Below are 25,946 nucleotides of genomic sequence, written 5' to 3' on the forward strand. Positions count from 1 at the left end.
CTAGGAAAGATACTGTACATTTGATCAAGGCTTAAGCACTAACTTGTTAACTTAAGTGAAATTTAAGTGATTTATTTACATTTGTTTGTAAATAAGATGCAAAATTAGATGTAGTTTATTGGATGTAGTTTTAGCAGGAAGGCCTTCATAAAGCGGATCAGAGTGTGAAGGTGTGTGTGGGTGTGTGGGTGTGTGTGTGTGTGAGTGTGGGGGGCAGTGCAGATCCAGTTGGCGGGGTTTCAGCTCCTCTTCTTCTCTTTTTGCTCTACAGGAAAAGGAGATGGAGAAGCAGAGGCTTCTGTACCAGCAGTCCCGTCTGCACAACCGCGGCGCTGCAGAGATGGTGCTGCAGATGATCAGCGCCTGCAAAGGTCAGTGCTGCTACCACCCTCTGCTAGCAACCAGCTACATTTACTCAGTTACATTCACTTCAGTTACTTTTTGGAAAAAATTAACTTTTATTTTACTTTTACTTGAGTAAAGTTTCTGGATTTTCTACCCACTGAGTGGAAAACAAACATGTTTTAACCAGAGATTCACCAGACAGAGACACACCTGCAGTTTCTGTTAAAGTTTCATAAGTTTTTTATTGAAAGAAACTAAATTGGAAACATTTTCTGTTCTTTGATTTTGTAATTTTGTATTACTTATACGAATTATTGTCATTTTGGTCCTTAAAATACCAAACTTTCCACTTAACTTTATATTTTGGTCTGTCTGCTGATGTAATTTTTAAATATGAAATGGTTAATAATTTGATCAGTTGCTCAGTACTTTTACCAAATACTTTTTTTTACTCTTGAGTAACTTTTTGGACGGATACTTTTTACCTTGAGTAAAAATATGTTGTGCTTCTCTTACTAAGTTTCGGGTACTCTGCCCATCTCTGCTTGTTTCACATATTTTCTGACTCCTGTTCTTTCATAAATGTTTGCAGAAGCCAAAGTGATTATTGATGTTTCAGACCTGATGATTTTATGTGATGGACCAAGTGACAATCACTTTTTCTGATTTTTATTTGTAAAAAAAAAAAATCACACCTGTTGGCATGGAAGTGACTGAAACAAATACATTTTCTTTTTTAGTTTGGTCAAAAGCACTTTTTGTGCCAGAGAAGTTCATTTTATTATTTTTAAAAACATCAGCTCAGATATTGAACTTCACTAATCAACCATTAAATTAACGCTTCATAATTTATCCAGAAAATTAATTTAGGGGAAGCTAAGTGCTAAATATTATGAAAGTTAGCAAAATTGGTAAATTAATAATTAGCTCTGCTATTAGCACAATAGCATAAATGTAACTTGTATTTAGCCTTGTATTTAGCATCAGTACTTGTTGCTAGTCAACCAAGAAACTCTAAAAAGGAATAAGAATAGAGAAATTTACCAGATTAAACTGGATTAAACTGGCCTGTCTGTTGGGATTATTCCAGGCGAACCCGGAGCTATGGTTTCTTCCACACTCAAACTGGGAATCTCCATCCTCAACGGAGGCAACAGTGATGTTCAGCAGGTAAATTCACCTGGAAATGTTTCCTAAAGCTCAAACAATGACCAATGTTTAGATATTTAGCTGTTTATTAGATGAACGTGTTTCTGTGTGGCTGTGCAGAAAATGCTGGACTACCTGAAGGACAAAAAGGACGTGGGATTCTTCCTGAGCGTTCAGGCTCTGATGCAGACCTGCAGGTCTGTGTGGATTCTTCATTTAGTTGTCAGAATAATCAATAGATTAATTGATTACTAGAATAGTTCTGCTTTTTTGTGTCGTTTAGCTAACAAATTTGTTCTTGACAGCGTTTTGGACTTGAATGCGTTTGAGAGGCAGAACAAGGCGGAGGGACTTGGGATGGTTTCAGAGGAGGGAACCAGTGAGTGTCCTCCCTATTTTACCACAAAAACTGATTCACACTGCAAAACACTAAATCTTACCAAGTAATTTTACCTAGTTTCTAGTGCAAATATCTTAGTGCACTTGTAAAAAGACTAAACTAACTTAAGAGTAACTTTTCAGCAAGATATAGAATTCAATAATTCCTTAGTATTTATGAAAAAGGCCTACATTTTTCTGCCAGTGGAACCAGAACCTTTCCATCAGTATTAAGGAATTATTCACTTAAAAGAAAATCGTACATCTTGCTGAAAAGTTACTTGTAAGTTAGTTTTCTCTTATTTTCAGTGTACTAACATATTTACACTAGAAACTAGATAAAAATAATCCTTGTAAAGATTTGTGGTTTTTGTAGTGCATCTTATTTTCATTGCATTGTGATGCTGCTGGGACATTTTTGGACCCGGCTGTGTAATCTGTGTGCATTCATGTGCGTCTGTTTGTGGACGGCTGCTTCCAAAAGAGCTACACTGCAAAAACACAAAATCTAACCAAGTATTTTTGGTCTAGTTTCTGGTGGAAATACCGTGTTATATTTTCACTCAGACAAAACTGACTTACAAGTAACTATTCAGCAGGACATAGCTTTTGTTTTCAGCCAACAATTCCTCAATATTGATAAAAAGTTACAGATTATTTCATTTATAACAAGACATTTTTCCTACAAGTGAAATAATCTGTGCTTTTTGTCAATATTGACAAATTATTTACTTAAAACAAATAAGTAAATAAAATCTTGCTGAAAAGTTATTTGTTAGTTTCAAAGATATTTCCACTGGAAATTAAATCAAAAATACTTGGTAAGATTTTGTTTTTGCAGTGCACCACTGACGTTAATGTTTATAAATTATTATTTTTTTATCATCCACTGCCAGTCCTGAGATTTCTGGACTCACTGCGTCTCTGTTTGTTTTTCTCTCCCTCCATTTTGTTCATTTTACGAACCTTTACTTCCTTCACGCCAATTCTCTGCGCTCAGATAAGAAGCTAGAACGTGGTAAATGAAACTTCGCTGACGTAAATTTTCTTTCTCTCTCTCCTTCCTGTCCTCCCTGTCATCTCTTTCTCTCTCTTTTTGGCTCCTAATCACATGACTAGTCTTTTAATTGCTGTGAAATTAATATGCATTTCATTTCACACTCAAGGAATCATTGAAATTAATCTTTGCCGTTTTCCTGCAGTGATTGCAAAGTTTAATCCTCATCCTTGAGTGTTTTATCTCAGATCTACTGTAACTCCAGTAATCTCAGTCACAGGAGGAAGTTCAGTCTTCCGCTCCTGTTTTTAAAACTGAAATGAATTGCACACTGTAAAAACACAAAACCTTAAAAAGTATTTTCAGTCTAGTTTCTGGTACAAAAAAAATATCTTAGTACACTTAAAATAAGACAAAACCAACTTATAAGTAGCTTTTCTGCAAGATATAGGAGTTTGTTTTAAGTCAATAATTCCTTAATATTGAAGAAAAAGTTCTAGTTCCTCTGGTAGAATATTCCATGGTTACCTAGCAACCCCAGCCATGCCCAGGCCGTAACCTAGCAACCGAGTTCTAGTTCCATTTGCAGATTATTTCACTGATAACATGTGAACAATGTCTTGTTATAACTGAAATAATCTACCAGTGGATCTAGAACTGGATCAATATTCAAAACAAAGTTACTTCTAAGTTAGTTTTGTCTTATTTCAAGTGCAATAAGCCATTTCTGCTAGAAACTGGACAAAAATACTTGGTAAGATTTTGTGTTTTTGCAGTGCAGTAGCGGTGGGAATTGAACCAAATGTCGCCGTCATGCAGATCCTAACAGCTGTATCAAATCAGGAAATTATCTCTGTAATATTTCCTACATTCAACTCTTGTGGGGGAAATGGAGCAAGAAAGTTATTAGAAATGCACAAAATAAATAAATAAAAATGCTACTTCAAACAGGCCAAATTATTTAATTCGTTTTGGATAAAATGGAAAAAATTATCAGTTTCTCCCTTTTCAGGGTAAAACAATCTGAAGGAAGTTAAGTGCATGAAAAGGTGGTCAGTCATGATCTTCAGACCTTCAGAAGTCATTTTATCAACATGTTTGATAAACAGCTGATAAAAACACTTAGATTACCATTTATAGCTTTATTTTGCATCAAAAAACTCTAATGTTCTTTAAGGAGACTCGGATTAACATTTTATGTGATTTTATGTTATGGACCAAGTGACAATCATTGATTTTTATTTGTAACTATCTTTGCAAAATAGTTACAGTTCAGTTGAAGCAAAAACACAAAATCTTCTCAAGTTTTTGTCTAGTTTCTAGTGAAAGTATCTTATTACATTTGAAATAAGACAAAACTGACAACTAACTTTTTTAGCAAGGTGTAGTCAATAATTCTTGGCAGATAATTTAACTTACAACATGGGGAAAATGTCTTGTTATAAATTAAATAATCTACCAGTGGAACTAGTAACTGTCATCAATACTAAGGGATTACTGATTTAAACAAACTCCTATATCTTGCTGAAAAGTTACTTGTAAGATAATTTTGTTTTATTTCAACTGTACTAAGATATTTCCACTAGAAACTAAAAAGTACGTGGTAAGATTTTGTGTTTTTGCAGTGCAGAGTTTTCACCACATGTGGCATTCTCAAAGTTGGGCAAAAAACTTTATTTTTTCCACATGTTGGAAAGCTTTACTATTCCAACTTTTGTCCAACAATAAGTTTGTTTTTTTGGCTTCATATTTTATTGATCTGGACAAGTGTGTGAATGATAACAGGGAACTCGTATGAGTGAGAAAAAATCTACAAAAATGTCAGCAAAATTAGCAAAAAAGGAGAAAATATACAGAAACAATTGTCAACTAACAGTAAAAAAAATTGTGCTGCTGTATTAAAATCATCCTTGCACCTTTTGTTCTGTTTTCTGTTTTGTCGCAGATAAATTAGCGATGTTTGTGCATTTCTGTAAAGGACTCTGTTGGTTTGCTATCAGCTAAATCTGACAGCTTTAAGTCAAAAAGATGCTTTTTACGTATTTCTATCTAGAGTAAAGGAGTTTTCACAGCATCCTTGTATTTGTATTTGAGTGCAGTAGATCTGTCCTGCATGACGGCGTGCTGTTCTGTTTGTACCCGTCTAAACCTCTGATGGTTCTGTTTTCCTGTCCGGTCTTCAATGGGTTGGTGTCCTCATTTATCTGTTTTTTATGTTCTTGTTGAGTGTTTTTTAAGTGATGTTCGTTCTGGTCCATGCCTGAATTTTGTTGCATCGTTTCCTGCTAAATGAGTTTAGAAAAAGGAAAAAAAAAAAAAAGTCTGACAAACTAACTGGTACAGAGTTCTTGGTGAAAATTTACTAGCTTTTGCTAATCAGAACAAAATGTTATGATGTGATATTTACTAGCATCCTTGGTAAAAGTGTGTAAAAAATAAATATATTTTTACTACTTCATATTCAATCAGATGAAAATAACCCACTTTAAAAACTTTTTTATATTTTATATTGTCTACAACAATGGAGTCACTCCTTTTTCCAATAGGACAACATTTCTCCTATGATATTTTACATATTTAATTATGTATTCTTACTCTGCCTCAGATGAGAAAGTGATGGCAGATGATGAGTTTACGTGCGACCTCTTCCGCTTCCTGCAGCTCCTGTGTGAAGGCCACAATAACGGTAAAAATAACTGACGTCATATTAGTTACACTTAATAAAATCATTGGTACATTTTTTACCAAAATCCCATTTCTGGTTCTGTTGTGCTCAGATTTTCAGAACTACCTGAGAACTCAGACAGGTAGCACGACAACCATCAACGTCATCATCTGCACTGTGGACTACCTGCTTCGACTCCAGGTCACAATAAGTTCATTTTGTCTTACGTCAGTCGGGTTAAGATATTTATATCAGAAACTAGACAAAAATACTAGTCAAGTCCATGGCCTCGGATTTGGAGGCACTGATCCCCATCCCGGCCGCTTCACACTCGGCTGCGAACCGCTCCAGCGAGAGCTGCAGATCACGATCTGATGAAGCCAAAAGGACCACATCGTCTGCAAAAAGCAGAGATGAGATCCTAAGGCCACCAAATCGGATCCCCTCAACACCTTGGCTGCGCCTAGAAATTCTGTCCATGAAAGTGATGAACAGAATCGGTGACAAAGGGCAGCCCTGGCGGAGTCCAACTCTCACCGGAAACGAGCCCGACTTACTGCCGGCAATGCGGACCAGACTCTGACACCGGTCATACAGGGACCTGACAGCCCGTATCAAAGGGCCCGGTACCCCATACTCCCGGAGAACCCCCCACAGGGCTCCCCGAGGGACACGGTCGAACGCCTTCTCCAAGTCCACAAAACACATGTAGACTGGTTGGGCGAACTCCCATGCACCCTCCAGGACCCTGCCGAGGGTGTAGAGCTGGTCCAGTGTTCCACGACCAGGACGAAAACCACACTGCTCTTCCTGAATCCGAGGTTCGACTATCCGACGGACCCTCCTCTCCAGGACCCCTGAATAGACCTTGCCAGGGAGGCTTAAGAGTGTGACCCCTCTATAATTGGAGCACACCCTCCGGTCCCCCTTTTTGAACAGGGGGACCACCACCCCAGTCTGCCAATCCAGGGGAACTGCCCCATTGTTTGATATAATTAAACATATATAAAGTACAGTTACTCATTTTATATTTTCAGAGTGGTTTTATTATTATTAAACCTGTAAAAATAAATCAAACTGTTTTAATCAGTGCAAAATATCAGTACCAGGATCAGGGTCCCCCAGTGTATTTTAGGCCTGGCAGCCCGCCAGGCTTTACGAGCCCCACCGCCAGGCTAAGCGTTTCTTGTTTATGTTTTTAGGAAAATAATAATAATAAATAAATAATTGCTTCTCTTTTTTTTAAAAGCCAGATTGCAACATTTATATATGCTGAACCCATTAAATCAAATCTAGCAGCATTGATCATCTCAATAAATAAATGTTACATTTATTTATCTGTGATAAAATATTTGCATTTATGGGCCCCTGAAGCTCTGGGGGCCTCATGGAGCTGCTGACGTAATTTGGATTAAACAAAAGTGAAAATAATTGATATTCATTTTAATTGTGTTTTTTAATTTGTTGTTTTTAAGACTAGTTGTGGGTTTAAATATTGTTTCACTGGCGATGTCTTGCCGTAACGTATAATCACCCAGTAAGATTTTTACATTTCCTGTCTATTAACATCTTTTAATACAAAAACACGGTGGATCGCCGGTGGACCGCCGGTGGATCGCCGGTGGATCGCCGGTGGATCGCCGGTGGACCGCCGGTGGACCGCCGGTGGACCGCCGGTGGACCGCCGGTGGATCGCCGGTGGACCGCCGGTGGACCGCCGGTGGACCGCCGGACCGCCGGTGGACCGCCGGTGGACCGCCGGTGGATCGCCGGTGGACCGCCGGTGGATCGCCGGTGGATCGCCGGTGGACCGCCGGTGGACCGCCGGTGGACCGCCGGTGGATCGCCGGTGGATCGCCGGTGGACCGCCGGTGGACCGCCGGTGGACCGCCGGACCGCCGTGGACCGCCGCGCCGGTGGACCGCCGGTGGACCGCCGGTGGATCGCCGGTGGACCGCCGGTGGATCGCCGGTGGACCGCCGGTGGACCGCCGGTGGACCGCCGGTGGACCGCCGGTGGATCGCCGGTGGACCGCCTCGGCGCCCTGACCACCAGGGCTTAGCGAGTTTTCTGGATCCTTGAGGATCAAGTTTTAATTTTTTTATTTACTGTAGATTTTTGTGTAAGACTTTGTGTTTTTGCATTGTAAGGCAGAAATAACAATAATATAATAACTTTATATCATCTCCATGTACAGGAGTCCATCAGCGATTTTTATTGGTACTACTCAGGGAAAGACATCATCGACGAGCCCGGAAAGAGGAATTTCTCCAAAGCCATGACTGTGGCTAAACAAGTCTTCAACAGCTTGACTGAGTACATCCAGGTGAGGCACTACTAACAATCAAGCTAAGTTTTATTCCTGCAGTCAAACCTAAATGTGGATTAAATTAGCTCTGAATGTTGAAGGCATGTTGTGTGTTATTGTTTACATCTGAAAATTTTCGCATTTGCGCAAAGCTGGAGGGCAAAAATACGATTCTTTTACTTTCCATCAAGAATTTCATTAACAAAATGAAACCTGGAGATGTACGTAGTATTAATTCAGTGCAGTTCGCCACAGCAAAGAGAAAATGACACAGAAGAACAACTCAAAACCATTCATATCATTCAGTCAGTTTGTTTATTTTGCAATTATTAATAAGTGATCGGTGTGGCAGATTAGCTACCGCAGCTACTAGCTAAGCTAACACAGCAGTGGATGATTAGCTGATTTAAACACTTGCTCTACCTTTTTTTTGGTTTGTTTTGTTTTTACTTAACCGAAACACATAATTCTGCAGTGCATCTACATGTTAAAATTGCCATAGTCAAGCTAGCATAGCTAACCCACTTCCCTCTCCCTCGCTATTTTTGGTTTAATGAAAACTTTTTCCTGACCTTGTTATCGAGTTGTCATGGTGTTAACAGCAACAGCACGACACGCTAAACACATTTATGATTTTAGCGCGTTTTGTTGACAACTTAACAGCTAAATCCAATGCTAATCGTCGTCAGCGAGCAGCTTTTTGCCCTCCAGCAGGGAGATGTCGAAAGACGTCATCCTGCAACGTGTCTATAGAATAATTTGGGTCAGAAAGATGAAAAGATTTCATTTTAAAAACATGCAGTGTGATGTTTTGTGTGTTTCAGGGACCCTGCACTGGTAACCAGCAGTCTCTGGCCCACAGCAGGTTGTGGGACGCTGTTGTGGGTTTCCTCCATGTTTTTGCTCATATGATGATGAAACTGGCACAGGTGAGGAAAAACCAAATACAGGAAGTTATTTAATAACTCTCACAATAATCAATTGATCTATTACTTGCATGATTAATTAAAATTAGCTCAATAATTTCCATTCTGATGATTAATAATATTTAAGGGCAATGTTGTTCAGAGACATGATAGTCTGTTTTATTTATGGTTTTGGTTTTAAGTGGTGTTTTTATTTTTGTTTATTGTTTTTAGTTGTGCCTTATTTTGGATATTTAAACTATCTTGAGAGGACGAACTTGCATTATTATAACATTATCAATGTGTCACTTGAAAACAATATAATTATTGTTTATCGCAGTAATTACTTACATAATTTATTGTTCAGCAAAATGTGTTATTTTGACAGGGTGACATCTAGTGATAACATTCAGAAATTTACATTTTTATTTCTGTTTTGCTGGTTTTATTTTCAATTCTTAAATAGTCTGTGAACTCTGTTCTTTATCAAGATGTGAAATGGTTTAAATCTGATATAATATGTGTAATCCTGTTAGATGCACCCTGATCCTGGACAACGAAATGTCGTAAGATTTTGTGTTATTCCAGCAAACATTTCATTCCCAGTTCTGTTACACTTCTTCAGGGATAAAACATGCTTTACCATCGTTTTCAGTTCAGCGTTCAGTTCTGCAACATTGATTTATTCCTCTCGTTTTCTGGTAATGCACTGATCAGTTGCTTATTTCTTCCATCCTGCAGCCCTTTTTTCCACAAACAGCATTGCAATATTTTATTTTTTTTGTCCTTCTTCCCATCATTTAATTTAATTGTAATATTTGTGATGCTAAACATGGATATTCTTTGTCTATAAATGCAAACCCAGGATCATTTTTGGAGTAGAACACACTCTGAGGTAGTGATTTATATTTATACAAATTCTATTTAAGAGAATTTGGACAAATTCTCTTTTTCTCAAAAGAAGCACCCAGTGGTGGGCACACTTTCACTAATCTGCTAATAGAGGAGCCAATTTTTGTTTTGCTAACTTTTAAAATGTTTAAAAGTTATATAAACAGATTATTTGAAGGAGAACCTGAACGTGTCTCATCATCTATGTTTGAGCTTTTGTAAGTATTTTGATTCAAATAAATACATACTTAAATGGGAGCTACAACCAAAACCTTCAGTGTGGTTCATATGAACTTCCGCTAATATGCTAACACGCTAAAAGTGGAGCTAATTTTTTGCTAACGTTAAAAATGTTTAGCGCACATTTAGCTTCCCCCATCTATCTATGCGGTGGCGGGAAACTTCAGCTAATATTCTAGTAGCAGAGCTAATTTTTTTTATTTATTTATTTTTTGCTAGCTTTGAAAACATTTAGCAAAAACATACATGAATAAAATAAAACTAGATATTAACACAAATACAGTACCTAAGGGCGTTACAGAACATGTAACTCATTATAACGCCACAATTAAATTGGCTGCAGACTTTCCAGGGCAGATAAAATTTGATTTGAAGTTAGCACTTTAGCATTAGCTTCTACTAAAGACTGTGTTGGCATAGCACTTTAGCGTTAGCGGAACTTTTTAGTTAGCGGTGCCATCTTTTATCACTCTTTAGTATCAGAAAAAACGTAAATCTTGACATTACAAATACAAATAAGCTAATTTCAATGATTTCAAAGCTGTTGAATAAAAATAAAATGAATTTTTCTGGCATAAAAAAGTGCTTGTGACTGAACTAAAACACCTAATTTATTTGTTTCAATCACTTCCTTGCCCACACATGTGAAACATAATCACCTTGGTTCCTACAAACTTTGGTGAAAGAATGGGAGTGTGTGTGACAACCACAGGTGGGCAGAGTACTGAAAAATTGTACTCAACTAATTGTGTCAATACTTCATTATATTTTTAAGTAAAAGTAAAAAGTAGCCTCCAAAAAATTACTCAAGATTAAAAACGTATTTGGTAGCTTCCACTACATACCGTGTTGGTGTAGCTAATGTTTATGATTAGTGCTTTAGGGTTAGCGCAGCTAACATTTTAGCTAGCAGTGCCCACCACTGGAAGGACCCGTATCTTTCAGTTAAGCCGTAAAACGTAGTTGAATGTAAAATTGGTGGTGCGTTTATCTTGCAGGATTCGAGTCAAATCGGCCTGTTGAAGGAGCTGTTGGATCTGCAGAAGGACATGGTGGTCATGCTGCTGTCTCTACTTGAAGGTTGGCTCTCTAGCTGCAGATTTTCTTTCTGTTTTGGCTGAAATGTCCTAATATTTTCCCACACTTTGCTACTTTTAGGTAATGTTGTGAACGGCACCATTGCCAGGCAAATGGTTGACATGTTGGTGGAGTCCTCCAGCAACGTGGAGATGATCCTCAAGTTCTTCGACATGTTCCTCAAACTCAAAGACATCGTGGCGTCCGACGCCTTCCGGGACTATGTGACGGATCCGCGCGGACTCATCTCCAAGAAGGATTTCTCCAAGGCCATGGACAGTCAGAAGCAGTACTCCCCATCAGAAATCCAGTTCCTGCTCTCCTGCTCTGAGGCCGACGAGAACGAAATGATCAACTTTGAGGAATTCGCAGATCGCTTCCAGGAACCGGCTAAAGACATCGGGTTTAACATCGCTGTCCTGCTGACCAACCTGTCTGAGCACGTGCCCCACGACACACGCCTCCAGAACTTCCTGGAGCAGGCGGAGAGCGTGCTCAACTACTTCCGGCCTTTCCTCGGCCGCATCGAGATCATGGGGGCCAGCCGGAAGATTGAGCGCATTTACTTTGAGATTAGCGAGGCCAACAGGAACCAGTGGGAAATGCCGCAGGTCAGGGAGTCGAAGCGGCAGTTCATCTTCGACGTCGTCAACGAGGGCTGCGAGAGCGAGAAGATGGAGATGTTCGTCAACTTCTGCGAGGACACCATCTTTGAGATGAACATCGCAGCGTCCATTTCTGAGCCCGAGGAGGGCGGCGAGGAAGAGAAAGACGACGAGGAGGAGGAGGAGGGCGGCGGAGAGGAGGCAGAGTCTGGAGAGGGCGAGGAAGGCAACGGCGAGGCCGCCGTTCCGGAGTCGGCATCGGCCTTTGCTGAATTCCTCAAGAGCGTCATGAACTTCTTCGGCATGTTCACCTTCCGTAACCTGCGGCGCAAGTACCGCAAACTCCGGAGGATGACGGTGAAGGAGATGGTGATCGGACTGGTGACGTTCGTCTACACGGTTCTGATGGGAATCCTCATCTTCGTCTACAACGTGTGCAAGGGCTTCTTCACGCTCATTTGGAAGGCTCTGTTTGGTGGCGGCCTGGTGGAGGGAGCCAAGAAGATGACGGTCACAGAGATCTTAGCCAGCATGCCGGATCCAACCCAGGACGAGGTGCATGGAGACCTGCCACCTGAACCAGGAGCTAGAGAGGTCCAGGAAGCGGACGGGGGTACGGACCACTTGGACACGGCTGGAGGAGAGGAAGAAGAAGAGGATGGCGAGGAAGGGGAAGGTGGGCGTCTGCCTGGGTTTGACAAACCGGGAGGTCTCGGAGATTTTGGAGAAACGACAACAGAGGAGCCTCCAACTCCAGAGGGAACGCCGCTGCTGAAGAGGAAACTGGTGAGTTGTTCTGGTTTTATCACTTCATTCTGGTTTCACTTCATTATGACTTTATTGTCTAATTCAGTTAGTTTTTAATTAGCTTTTCACAGTGTGTTTGCTAGTTTTTATTAGTTAAATATTGCTTAGTTTTAGTTTTATTATTTATAGTAGTAGTTTCAGTTTTTTCATACTTTGATGAATTTTGAGGTGCAGAATTCAAGCTGTATTGTATTGTGATTATGAACACATTCATTAGGTAATAAGTGATTCTTGTATTTTTATACAAAAATCATCGTTGCCAAGGTACTCCCAAAACATGAACGACTAAACTGGTACAGAAAGGTAAAGTGTCAAGATTTTGTTTTGGCTCATAAAATATTTTATTTCTATTTGAACAGTAAAAAAAAAAAAAAAGCACAAAATGAGAAATAAGACAAAACAAATTTACATCTAACATTTCAGCAAGATGTACGAGCTTGTTCTAAATTATCAATAGTATTTCATAATATTGATAAAAAGTTCGTTTTGTTGGCAGATTGTTTTCACAGATAACGTGGGGAAAACAAAATAATCTGCTAATGGAGTTACTTTTTCATAAATATTAAGGGATTATTATTAAAACAAACTCGTATGTTTTGTAAGTGAAATAATCTGCCAGTGAAACTAGAACTGGGTTTCCAGGTTACAGGCTGTGCTTGGCCTGTAACCAACACAGGCCAAGTGCTTGGTTACACTTGCACTTAGTTAGTGCACTAACTAACTAAAACTAACTAACTGCACTAGTGGTGCAGTTAGTTAGAACATTCTACCAGTGGAACTAGAACTTTTGTATCAATATTTAAGAATTATTCACTTAAAACAAACTTGTATATCTTGTTGAAAATGTTCTTATAATTTAGTTTTGTTTTATTTCAAGTGAACTAAGATGTTTTCACTAGAAACTAGATCAAATATACACTGCTCAAAAAAATAAAGGGAACACTCAAATAACACATCCTAGATCTGAATGAAAGAAATATTGTCATTGAATACTTTGTTCTGTACAAAGTTGAATGTGCTGACAACAAAATCACACAAAAATCATCAATGGAAATCAAATTTATTAACCAATGGAGGCCTGGATTTGGAGCCACACACAAAATTAAAGTGAAATAACACTACACGCTGATCCAACTTTAATGTAATGTCCTTAAAACAAGTCAAAATGAGGCTCAGTATTGTGTGTGGCCTCCACGTGCCTGTATGACCTCCCTACAACGCCTGGGCATGCTCCTGATGAGGTGGCGGATGGTCTCCTGAGGGATCTCCTCCCAGACCTGGACTAAAGCATCCGCCAACTCCTGGACAGTCTGTGGTGCAACGTGACGTTGGTGGATGGAGCGAGACATGATGTCCCAGATGTGCTCAATCGGATTCAGGTCTGGGGAACGGGCTGGCCAGTCCATAGCTTCAATGCCTTCATCTTGCAGGAACTGCTGACACACTCCAGCCACATGAGGTCTAGCATTGTCCTGCATTAGGAGGAACCCAGGGCCAACCGCACCAGCATATGGTCTCACAAGGGGTCTGAGGATCTCATCTCGGTACCTAATGGCAGTCAGGCTACCTCTGGTGAGCACATGGAGGGCTGTGCGGCCCTCCAAAGAAATGCCACCCCACACCATTACTGACCCACTGCCAAACCGGTCATGCTGCAGGATGTTGCAGGCAGCAGACCGCTCTCCACGGCGTCTCCAGACTCTGTCACGTCTGTCACATGTGCTCAGTGTGAACCTGCTTTCATCTGTGAAGAGCACAAGGCGCCAGTGGCGAATTTGCCAATCCTGGTGTTCTCTGGCAAATGCCAAGCGTCCTGCACGGTGTTGGGCTGTGAGCACAACCCCCATCTGTGGACATCGGGCCCTCATACCATCCTCATGGAGTCGGTTTCTAACTGTTTGTGCAGACACATGCACATTTGTGGCCTGCTGGAGGTCATTTTGCAGGGCTCTGGCAGTGCTCCTCCTGTTCCTTCTTGCACAAAGGCGGAGGTAGCGGTCCTGCTGCTGGGTTGTTGCCCTCCTACGGCCTCCTCCACGTCTCCTGGTGTACTGGCCTGTCTCCTGGTAGCGCCTCCAGCCTCTGGACACTACGCTGACAGACACAGCAAACCTTCTTGCCACAGCTCGCATTGATGTGCCATCCTGGATGAGCTGCACTACCTGAGCCACTTGTGTGGGTTGTGGAGTCCGTCTCATGCTACCACGAGTGTGAAAGCACCACCAACATTCAAAGCTGACCAAAACATCAGCCAGACAGCATAGGTACTGAGAAGTGGTCTGTGGTCCCAACTGCAGAACCACTCCTTTATTGAGTGTGTCTTGCTAATTGCCAATAATTTCCACCTGTTGTCTATTCCATTTGCACAACAGCAGGTGAAATTGATTGTCAATCAGTGTTGCTTCCTAAGTGGACAGTTTGATTTCACAGAAGTTTGATTTACTTGGAGTTATATTGTGTTGTTTAAGTGTTCCCTTTATTTTTTTGAGCAGTGTACTTTGTAACATTTTGTCTTTTTGCAGTGTGGAATACAATTCATTATAACATAAATAACTTTTAATTTCTCATCTCATTTAAAAAAAAAAGTAAGAACTGGCTCTTGGAAAGCCATACATGTCAATATATAGAGTATATGTAAGGATATATAGACTTTAATGTGCTTTTATGTATTTCGTATTAGTGTTATTTGTGTTTTTTATCCCTGTATTTTTTTTTGTGGTATACAATCAACCTGCCAGTGGGACTAAATATGGAACTACGTGGCTATTTACAGAGAAACAGGAAAACAAGAATGTGAAGCATTCACACTCATGTTTTCCTGTTTCTCTTTATTCTTATTATTTTTATTCTGGTTGCTCCGTAAATTTCGCCGCGCTTCTTCTCCTGCATACGTTGTGCTATTTTCACCATTCAACTTTTATACTATTCAGCTTGCTCTCCCAATGCCGGCTACATCTCTTGGCATTCATAACCTTCATACTTTTATGATATTCAGCTTTTCATGAATGTTTCTCCCCCATATAAATGCTCATCCTGTGGCAGAATTGAGAATTAATATAAAATGTCTGTTGCGTTTCACAGTTCATGTCTCAGGTCGGCTTCAAACGCTTTTGCCATTTTCACCATAAGCATTCAGCATTGAGCATTCACACTTGCATTTTCATATGAAATGCATACATTCTAGTTACATATAAATGTTCATTAGTGCGTATTGTCCCATTTTTTAAAAATAAACTTGAATTTGGTATTGATTTATTTTGTAAAAATGTTTTTGCTATTAAGACATAAACTGGAGCACAAATCTTCTGTTACTTTAACTCAAAGCTGGCTGCAGTGGGAGGACAAGAAGAGGAGGAGAAAGTCGAAGCAGAAGCAGAAGAGGTTCCCCAGGAAACGGAAAAGGCCGAGTGAGTTTAAAACCTACTGAAGGTGGAAAGATAAAGAGCCGCCTGTCTAATATTTAATCTAAAGTCTAAAAGCCATGATCATCTTTGATTTATTTGCAGATTTTCTTAAAGGTGACCTATTTATGCTTCCTTGAACAGGTTAGGTAGAGTTATGGCCTGTCACTTTAAATCTTAATAAGCTGCTGCTTCTTAAGCAGCAGCTTATGAAGGTTTCCGGATGTTAAGTCAACAAAAAAACATTTGTCTTTTCTAGCAGCCATTGTACAGCACATACAGCGGTAAAACAAGCTGGAACTCTGGACAGGTTGCTAGGTGACGAGGGGAATTCTGTTGGTGTTGCTAGGTAACGGCACAGTTCCTGTGGAATGTGACTTAACTATTGGGAGATTGCTCATTTTTCAGATAATAGAAAACATTAACTTATAGCCAGAAAACAGCTGATTGTTTTTTTAGAAGCATTTAAGACCCAAATGGAAGTATAAAACGTGCAAAAAGTGATTTATGCGCAATAGGTCCCATTTAATGTTTACGTTTCTGGTTGCTTCTGTTATCAGATGTCAAGCCGGTCTGTTTTTTTTTCTCAGCATTGAGAATGGAGAGAAGTCGGAGAAACCCGAGCCAGAACCCGAGGTGAAGGAAGAAGAACCAGAGGAGGTCGAGGAGAAAACGGTGAAAACAAAAACCAAGAAGGACAAGAAACCTGCCGAGGGCGGCTTTGAGTTGTGGAACGAGCTGGAGGTGCAGAGGATTAAATTCATGGTGAGACGCTCTCCGTCTTTACGACAGCAGCACCTAATCGGAGATGCAAGCCATAAATCTAACGCGGATAATTCAGAATGTCTGATTTTATTTCATTAAATGCTCTGATTTCTGTTTCCTCCCAGAACTACCTCTCTCGTAACTTCTACAACCTGCGGTTTTTGGCTCTGTTCATCGCATTCGCTCTGAATTTCATCCTGCTCTTCTACAAGGTCAGTAAATGTAGACTTTATATAGTTTTATTTATCCAATATGATAAACATATATCCCCATTGACACATGTTGCTGGGTTTGACATCGCAGATTAGCTGCGGTAGCTAGTGACGTTTTCTTTTTTTAATGTACATGTTTTCATATGTTTGTTTTTGAAATGTCAAATTATGCAATTATATAATCAATGGAAACACTGAGACTCTTTTTTCAGATTCTTTGTGTGATTGTTTCATTTTCTCATCTGACTTGATGCATAGCAACGGTCACATGACCTCCAGTCCCGTATCGATGGTTCCCCCCAAAAGGACTGGGGTCTCATTCCCTTTTGGACCTTTGCAGGTGTCCGACTCTCCTCCAGGTGAGGAGGAGTTTGAGGGTTCTGGTTTGTTTGAGGGCTCCGGCCTGTTCGAAGGCTCCGGCGCCGAGGAAGATGGGTCTGGATTGGAGGAAGGTGGGGAAGATGATGACGAAGAGGGCCCGTTGTACTACTTCCTGGAAGAGAGCACCGGTTACATGGAGCCGGCCCTGTCTTTCCTCTCCATTGTCCACACCATCATCTCCTTCCTCTGCATCATCGGCTACAACTGCCTCAAGGTTTGGGCCGTTCCTCCTTCTCTGCACCGAAACATTTGGTTTTAGCCTCATTGTGTCTTCTGCGTCCCTTCAGGTTCCTCTGGTTATCTTTAAAAGAGAGAAGGAGCTGGCCAGAAAGCTGGAGTTTGATGGACTTTATGTCACTGAGCAGCCGGAAGACGATGACATCAAGGGCCAGTGGGACAGACTGGTCCTTAACACGCCGTAAGAAATGCCCAAAAATATCCCTATATAGTTTATTTAGCTGCGATTAAGGAGAATAAGATTGATTAAAGTGTTTTTTACTCTTTTACCTAAACACAGAACCTTCCCAAATAACTATTGGGACAAGTTTGTGAAGAGAAAAGTGAGTTTAAGTTTACGGCTGCCAACAGCCATCACTATCTACAATGACTGAAGAATTTGAATTAAAATGAGTTACAACAACATTTAATTTTCCTTTGCCATCAATGAAGTATTTCTGAATTTTAATTTACTTTAACCCAAACATTTCCGCATGACGTCCAGGTTCTGGATAAATACGGCGACATCTACGGCAGAGAGAGAATCGCCGAGCTGCTGGGCATGGACCTGGCGTCGCTGGACGTCAGCGCCATGACACACGAGAAGAAACCCGAACCGGACACCTCCATGTTCAGCTGGTACTCACAGCTAATTTAGACTTCTGGGTTTCCATTTTGGTTTCTACTGCTTCTGAAAACAACCCCAGTGTTTAAACAAACATCCTGCCGTTTTTGGCTAAAAGTTAATTTTTATTTTTTTGGTTTCTGGAAAATGAGATGTTTCAAAAATCTCTTAATAGTTTAGTCACACTGCAGTGAGACGCTTCCAGACCGTTAGTGGACTTACCAATTATTAATAATTACCAATTGGTAATCATGAGTGTAAACGTTGAGTTGGGGGTGTGGCCTGCAGCAGCTTATTTGGATTTAAAGTCACAAGACTCGCTAAAACAGCTCAATATATTGGGGTGCTGTGGTGGCGCAGGGGCAAAGCATGACCCACGTTGAGGCCTTAGTCCTTGTAGCGGTGGTCGTAGGTTCGATTCCCGGCCTGGCGACGTTTGCCGCATGTCTTCCCCCTCTCTGATTACCCTGTTTCCTGTCAAACTACTTTCAAATAAAGGCCACTAGAGCCAAAAAAAAAAAAAAATAAAAAAAAAAAAAAAAAAAACAGCTCAATATAGGTTGAACTAAGCACTGAAATCTTGTTATCAAAGAATGATTTTGTGAAAAAAAAATGTAATAAATATGTTTTGTATAGGCCATATATCTATCCTAAACTGTTAAAAGAAGCATAATAGCTCCCCTTTAAATCAGAACAGACCAAGAGGTAATCATCTCTCCTTCTCTCTTCCAGGATAACATCTATTGACATCAAGTATCAGATCTGGAAGTTCGGGGTCGTCTTCACTGACAATGTGAGTAAAACTAGCCGCCTGGACGTCAGAATATCAGGTATGATGCTAATCCTCCTTCGTCCACCTCTCAGACATTCCTTTACCTGGTCTGGTACATGCTGATGTCCATGCTTGGACACTACAACAACTTCTTCTTCGCTTGCCATCTCCTGGACATCGCCATGGGCGTCAAAACGCTGCGGACCATTCTGTCCTCCGTCACCCACAACGGCAAACAGGTGGCTCGCCCGTTAAAGGTGCATTGTGGGGGTTTAGAGGTGAAAACCGTGTCTGACCCGAGTGTTTGCTGCAGCTGGTGATGACGGTCGGCCTGCTGGCTGTGGTGGTGTACCTCTACACCGTGGTGGCCTTCAACTTCTTCCGCAAGTTCTACAACAAGAGCGAGGACGAGGACGAACCGGACATGAAGTGCGACGACATGATGACTGTGAGTGGAGATTAGCTCTGGGAAACAACACTTAAAAAACACAAAACCGTACCAGTCAGTTTAGTCTAGTGCAAATATGTTGAAATAAAACAAAACCAACTTAAAAGTAATTTTTCAGCAAGATGTAGGAGCTTGTTTTAAGTAAATTCCTAATTCCTTGATATTAATGGACAAAGTACTAATTCCATTGGCAGCTAAATTAACTTGTTGCATGGGAAAACTACTTCGTTACCTAGCAACCCCTGCCAAGTGCAGCCCGTTACCTAGCAACCCAGTTCTGGTTCTACTGGCAGATTATTTCACTTATAATGTTTGAAAGTAGGCTTAATACTTTTTAAATCTATATGAAGGAATTATTTACTTAAACAAGCCTCCATATGTTGCTAAAAAGTTATTTGAAAGTTAATTTTGTCTTATTTTGTGTGCACTAAGATATTTGCACTGGGAACTAAATCAAAAATACTTTTGTGTTTTTGCAATGAAGCGTTTTGTTGTGAAAAGAAATAATAAATAATAAACTGGAGCCATCAATTTATTTAAAAAATTAATCAGATTAATTATGATTAATAAAATTTTGCATATTTAAATCAAGATTTAAATATACGCAGTCTGCCACACTCCAACCAATTAAAATGTAAACAATTATCATATTTCCTATGTAATATAGTCTAGCCTAGCCCTAAGCAATAAATCAATTAATTGCATAATAAATAAATAAAAACTCAATCATTTACATGAATTATAAAACAATAAATTGTTTTTCTCTTTCTACCTAAAACTGGGTGACAAAGTCTTCAGTCTGATGCTTCGGTTTAAACTAGTTCTTTTTGTGGAGGATCATTTTGCTTACAGAGACTGTTTTGGTCGTTTTGTTTATTTTGGATATTTAAAATGTCTTCCAGTTACAGAGGTAAATGTTCATTAGAATTTAAAGTTTATTCATCTTTGAAAATGTGTTGTTGCATTATTATTCCATTTTTACCAATAAATTATTTAAAACAAGAATATTATCGTTTATCACAATATCGTGACAGGCCTAATATATTCTTCCGGGAACTAAGGGAAACATCTTCTATACATGCATACAAGTAGTGGTTCATCGAGCAGCAAACAGATGAGATATATTTTAGTTTCTAGCTCTTCGGTGTTCCAACCCCTTTCTGATGCTGCCCTGGGCAAATGCCCATATCAAAAACCGCTGCTGTATGCACGGTTTGCGAAAAATGTTTTGTCTCAAATGAAACATGTCTGAGGATTCTCAGCTTTCCAGGTTTTTATATTCAGAACGTTTTGAAGGAAGCCATTTTGTTTTAAACGTTAATTTAGAAACTCTCCCTTCATTTTCTATGAAACATTGCAATGAGGTGAAATTTGTACATCTGAAACTTTGAGCTAATGCAGACTGACAACGCAACACAAGAAAGTTGAAACTTTTAGTTTGTTTAATCTGCGTTATGTAATACTAACACGTTAAACTGTCAGATTTAACGTTCACACTCCTAATAAGCTACATTTTCCCCCATTTCCTGGTTTGTAGTGTTACCTGTTCCACATGTACGTCGGCGTGCGCGCCGGTGGAGGCATCGGAGATGAAATCGAGGATCCGGCCGGGGATGAGTACGAGCTCTACCGAGTCGTCTTTGACATCACTTTCTTCTTCTTCGTCATCGTCATCCTGCTGGCTATCATCCAGGGTGAGTGGGAGAGGCTAACGCGAAAAGCTAACGACCAAGAGGCTAAAGTTAATGACTTCATGTTGGACATTATAAACTAAAGATATTAAATGTTTGGTCGTCATCAGTTGGTGAATTTTCATGTTTCAGGCTTCAGTGAAATGAAAAAATATTAAATAGAGAACTAGCAAAGCATCAAATTAAATGCAGTTTTGGTGAATCAGGATTCATGAGTCGGTTTTAACGGCTTTTAGGTAAAGAAATAACAACATGGATGGATGGATGTTGGTTGGATGTATTTTATGGTTGGTTGGATGGATTTCATAGTTTGATTGCTGGTTGGATGCTGGTTGGTTGGATGTATTTCATGGCTTTTTGGGTGCTGGTTGGATGTATTCCATGGTTGGTTGGATGCTGGTTGGTTGGATGTATTTTATGGTTGGTTGGATGCTGGTTGGATGTATGTCCTGCCATCCATCCTCCTGTTCCTGGCTGCAGGTTTGATCATTGACGCCTTCGGTGAGCTGAGAGACCAGCAGGAGCAGGTCAGGGAGGACATGGAGGTGAGCCCCTGACCTTTGACCTTAGCTCTGTCTCTGCCGCCTTCAGGCCCTTCAGTCTGAACTTCCTGTTTCCCTTTCAGACCAAATGCTTCATCTGTGGAATTGGAAGCGACTACTTTGACACGACGCCGCACGGCTTTGAGACGCACACCTTAGAGGAGCACAACCTGGCCAACTACATGTGAGCTAAAATCTGATCTTAATCCATAATCTGCTTATTCTGTGAGGAGGAATCTCTAAACACACTGCAAAAACACTAAATCCTACCAAGTATTCAGCAAGATATAGGAGCTTGTTTTAGTAAATAATTCCTTAATATTGACTCTAAAAATGTACTAGTACCACTGGCAGATTATTTCACTTAAAAAAATAGGCCAATGTTACAGGTGGCCAGTTAAACCAGGTAAGAAAGTGGTTAAAAAAAACTATTTTACCAATATTCAAGAATTATTGACTTAAAACAAGCTCCTATATCTTGCTGAAAAGTGACTTCTAAGTTATTTCTGTCTTATTTCAAAATTTGCACTAGAAACTTGACCAAAAATACTTGGTAATAGTTTCTGTTTTTGTAGTGTACCAAAGTAATTTGTAGCATGAAAGTCCCAAAGAGAAGCTAAAATCTCAGAGTCAAACATTTTATAGGAAGATTTTTCAATTTCTGGGAACAAAATCTACATGCAAAATGTCTTTGAGTACAAAAGATTGGTCTAGTTTGTAGTGGAGATGTGTTATTCCACTTTAAATAAGACTAAACTAACTTAAAATAACTTTTCTGCAAGACAATAGCAGGGTATTCCTCAGTGTATTCTAAGCCTGGCGGGCCACCAGGCTTTACCTGTGTCCCCACCAGGCTAACCAACTTCTTATTTATTTGAGTTTTTTTTAAGTGTTTGCATTTCTTAAGACTTTATAGTTGGTGTTCAGATATTAATCTTTCAGTTACACATAATTATCATGTGATATTTTCAAATTTCCTGTCAACTTTAAACATTTTTTAACTCAAAAACACGGCGGGCCTCTGGATGAATGACTGCCCCAACCACCAGGCTTAGCAAGTTTTCTGGGGTTTGTGTAGATTTTTTTAAGTCAATAAATCATTAATACTGATTAGTAGTTCTCGTTCCACTGGTAGATTATTTTATTTATAACAGGACTTTTTTTCCATGTTATAATTGAAAAAAACAGATTTTGTGTTTTTGCAGTGAAGAGTGGCTATTTTCCTTTGTTCAGGTTCTTTTTGATGTATCTCATCAACAAGGATGAAACAGAACACACAGGACAGGTCAGTCATTTCCCTTTGCTGTTGTTATTATTTCCAAAGCTTTATAATTCTGTTTAATTTTAATTTTTCATTTTTTTTCCCCAGGAGTCGTATGTGTGGAAAATGTACCAGGAGCGATGCTGGGACTTCTTCCCCGCTGGAGATTGCTTCAGGAAGCAGTATGAGGACCAGCTCGGATAAACTGCTCCGCTTCCTGACAGGAAACGGGATGAAAAGTCCTGAAGTTCAGAGCTGGAACACATCCGTGTCTTAGTTTTGTCATTTGTCTTGCATTTTTGTCTCATCTGTTCGAAGTCATGCACACCTTTTGACCGCACTTTTCAGCAGCAGGCCGGAGAAAACGAAACGTTGGAGGCGAAGCGAAGCTTCTGCTGTGAACACATGGCCTTTCCTGTCTAAATTAAACAGACTGCCTTGTATATCCACTGAACGCGTGGCGGCTAACGTAGCCGCTAGTGCTGTAAACGTTCTAGTGCCTATAGCGACGTCACTGCTTTAGCTCTCAGTAGCTTTTCTTTGAGGTTCAACCTTTTCCATCTGGTCTCATGGGAAAATCTGAAACGGTCACAAACTCATGACTCGAGACGACTGGAGTTCTTCTTCTCGTTTCGTAACGAGGTTAAACCCGAACCCAAAAGGGCGTCTTCAGTTCTGATCATGTGCCGGGAGATTTAGGGTTTTCAGTCATTTTTATGGAAAATCAAACCCTGTGAGCCTTTTGGGATGTTGTCATTTATGTGCCTCAGAGTATTTGTTAGCATGAGAGGTCCGTGTTTCTAGCTGCTTTTGTGTATTTTTGTTGAGTTGTTAGCAGTGGTGGGCACACTTCTACTAACATGCTAATGGCAGAGCTAATTTCTTGTTCACTACTTTTGCTAACTTTGAAAATCTCTGGTGCATTTAGCTTCACCTAAATACATTTTTCTGGGTAAATTCTAATGTGCAAATTTTTAGCTTAGTCCTTGAGCTAACTTTGAAAATGTTAAGTACGCTTAGCTTCTGCTAAGAAAAAATTCAGGTAAATTCTAATGTGCTAATAGTTGAGCTTAATGTTTTGTTTAGTGCTTTTGCCGTCTTTGAAAACACTTAGCACACTTAGCTTCCCCTAAATTTATTTTTCCAAGTAAATTCTGATATGCTAATAGTGGAGCTATTTTTTAGCTTGCCGCTTTAGCTCACGTAGCATCCACCAAATATATTTTTCTGGTTAAATTCTAACATGCTAATAATGGAGCTCATTCTTAGCTTAGCGATTAGCTAACTTTGAAAGCATAAAGCAAACTTAGCTTCCCCTAAAAATTTTTCTGGTAAATTCTTATGTGGCAATTTATTTTTACTGTTTTTGTAAGCGTTCAGTTGAATAATGTTTGACAACTATGTCACAGGTTTTGGTTATCAACTGTCAAAACAGTAATTATACAGGAACAAAATAAAACGTTAAGTAGAAAACAAGATGTAAACATAAATACATCTAAGAGCTTGTGAAACTACAGATTTGAGTCAAAATTTAATTCAACGCAGATATAATATAAATTAAAGTTAGTGCTTCATTACTTTCTGCTAAATATCTTATGCTTTACAGTTAGCGGAGCTAATTTCTTGTGATTAGTGCTTTAGGGTTAGCGCTGCTAACGTTTCAGTTCGCGGTGCCCACCACTGTCTGTCAGTTCTGTTTTTGTCATTACGTTTTAATGCAGCCGAACCTCTCAGTGTGAAAAATGGTGACAAACCCAGAAACCATTCTTCACAGATCAGAATCAACCTGCTGGTTTCCCTTCCTATTCGGGCATTTTGCATGTTAAATCTGACCCAGTAGATCATTATTTTGTTCCTCGTTCTGACAGGAAAATGACTGTGGAGATGAAGTGACCGATTTTACGTCCATTTGAGTTTCGCTGTCTCGAAACGAAAGATTCTCACAAGCAATCATAAACTGCTTGAACTCGGACCGACTTGACAAAAACACGATTTTTGGAATAATGATCTGTTTAGACACTCTGCAGTCTTACAGTGTGGACTCCCGTCTCTCTGCCATAACCGATAGTGAGACGAACACACATCCGAGGGGAACGCCAAGGTAATTTATTCTGTTTTACGCAGATTAAACCATTTAGAGAGACTTTATGCACAACGTTGGTGCACTGAGATAAGTGTTGAATGTATCTAATAAGAACTTGATGGAAAGACATATTTTACATACACCATGGATTCTTCTATTTATTTTTCTTCAAGGCTCTGATGTATGGAAATAATTGTTTTCAGACATGAATGTGTCTCAAACTGAAGATGTTGAGGAGATTTAGTCTTATAATGAAAATGGCCTCCGGTTTGGAGAATGTTTGCTTTTGTTTCGGCTCGTTAGCTTTTTACCATAGATATTTTTAGAAATTCAGCATACGGATAATTTGTCTCAGTCAAAGTTGTGTGTGTGATGCGTTGATTTCTGACACATTCACAAATTCTCCGTGTCGTATAGCTGACCGGTTGGAGACTGAGTGTTTCTGTTGGTCTGATGGTTGGAAGATGAATGGAGGTCACAACTTTCCACTTGACCGAGTGTCTCTGACTAAACTCTGCGTTTCAATATGGAATAAACAAATTATTTTAAGGACAACTGGAGCGTCTCGTCGTTTGTTTGAGCTTTGGGTTGTAGCAGCAAATGTTTTTGCTAACTTTGAAAAAGTTAGCTCAATTAGCTTCCTCCGTATTTAAATGTCTGAAACGAGGTAACCAATGATGGGGAGACTAAGTGGAGCTAATTTTTCATTTAGCACTTTTGTTAGTCTGAAAACGTTTAGCACACCTAGCTTCCCCCATATCTAAATGTCTCAAAGTAACGAGTGACGGGGAAAGTAATGCTAATGGTGGAGCTAATTTTCATTTAGCGCACCTAGCTTCCCCTAAACTAATTTTTCCAGACAGTCTATTCGAGACTTTCAGTTGAGTAAAGTCTGTGTTGAAGTTTTGGTTATCGACTGTTACGTTGGTTTTTATTAAAAACAACAAACGCAGAAACAAAATAAAACAGGCAGTAGAGAGAAAGACGTAGACGGACATCTAAGGGATTTATAAAATATGTAAACTATATCAAAATTAAATTGGTGCTTGTGAGTTGTTTTTCAATGGCAGATATAATTTGAATTTAAGTTTAGCTTCAGCTAAATGCTATGTTGTAGCATGTAGCGCTAGCAGAACTAATAATGACTGCGCTAGTGTTAGCTCAGCTAATTTTTAGCTAGCG

The 25,946-nt window shown here is 39.7% G+C and overlaps 1 protein-coding gene across 1 annotated transcript in view; it reads left to right on the forward strand.

The window, feature by feature from the left end:
* Positions 1-25,319, forward strand: part of LOC116737627 (ryanodine receptor 1) — a 122,983-nt gene extending 97,664 nt beyond the window's left edge. The window contains 28 exon segments of the mRNA XM_075074343.1: positions 272-371; positions 1,436-1,515; positions 1,615-1,691; positions 1,800-1,873; positions 2,873-2,890; positions 5,475-5,555; positions 5,647-5,735; positions 7,732-7,860; positions 8,667-8,771; positions 9,284-9,313; positions 9,613-9,642; positions 10,877-10,958; positions 11,037-12,346; positions 15,692-15,774; positions 16,359-16,533; positions 16,659-16,745; positions 17,086-17,340; positions 17,414-17,544; positions 17,644-17,686; positions 17,848-17,981; positions 18,700-18,760; positions 18,832-18,978; positions 19,053-19,187; positions 20,725-20,881; positions 21,359-21,423; positions 21,504-21,604; positions 22,654-22,705; positions 22,790-25,319. Coding sequence (XP_074930444.1) covers positions 272-371; positions 1,436-1,515; positions 1,615-1,691; positions 1,800-1,873; positions 2,873-2,890; positions 5,475-5,555; positions 5,647-5,735; positions 7,732-7,860; positions 8,667-8,771; positions 9,284-9,313; positions 9,613-9,642; positions 10,877-10,958; positions 11,037-12,346; positions 15,692-15,774; positions 16,359-16,533; positions 16,659-16,745; positions 17,086-17,340; positions 17,414-17,544; positions 17,644-17,686; positions 17,848-17,981; positions 18,700-18,760; positions 18,832-18,978; positions 19,053-19,187; positions 20,725-20,881; positions 21,359-21,423; positions 21,504-21,604; positions 22,654-22,705; positions 22,790-22,885 — 3,927 coding nt within the window. The 3' untranslated portion in view covers positions 22,886-25,319.
* The last annotated feature ends 627 nt before the right edge of the window (positions 25,320-25,946 follow it).

The sequence above is a fragment of the Xiphophorus hellerii genome, chromosome 18 (genome assembly GCF_003331165.1).
Source record: "Xiphophorus hellerii strain 12219 chromosome 18, Xiphophorus_hellerii-4.1, whole genome shotgun sequence".
Taxonomy (NCBI): domain Eukaryota; kingdom Metazoa; phylum Chordata; class Actinopteri; order Cyprinodontiformes; family Poeciliidae; genus Xiphophorus; species Xiphophorus hellerii.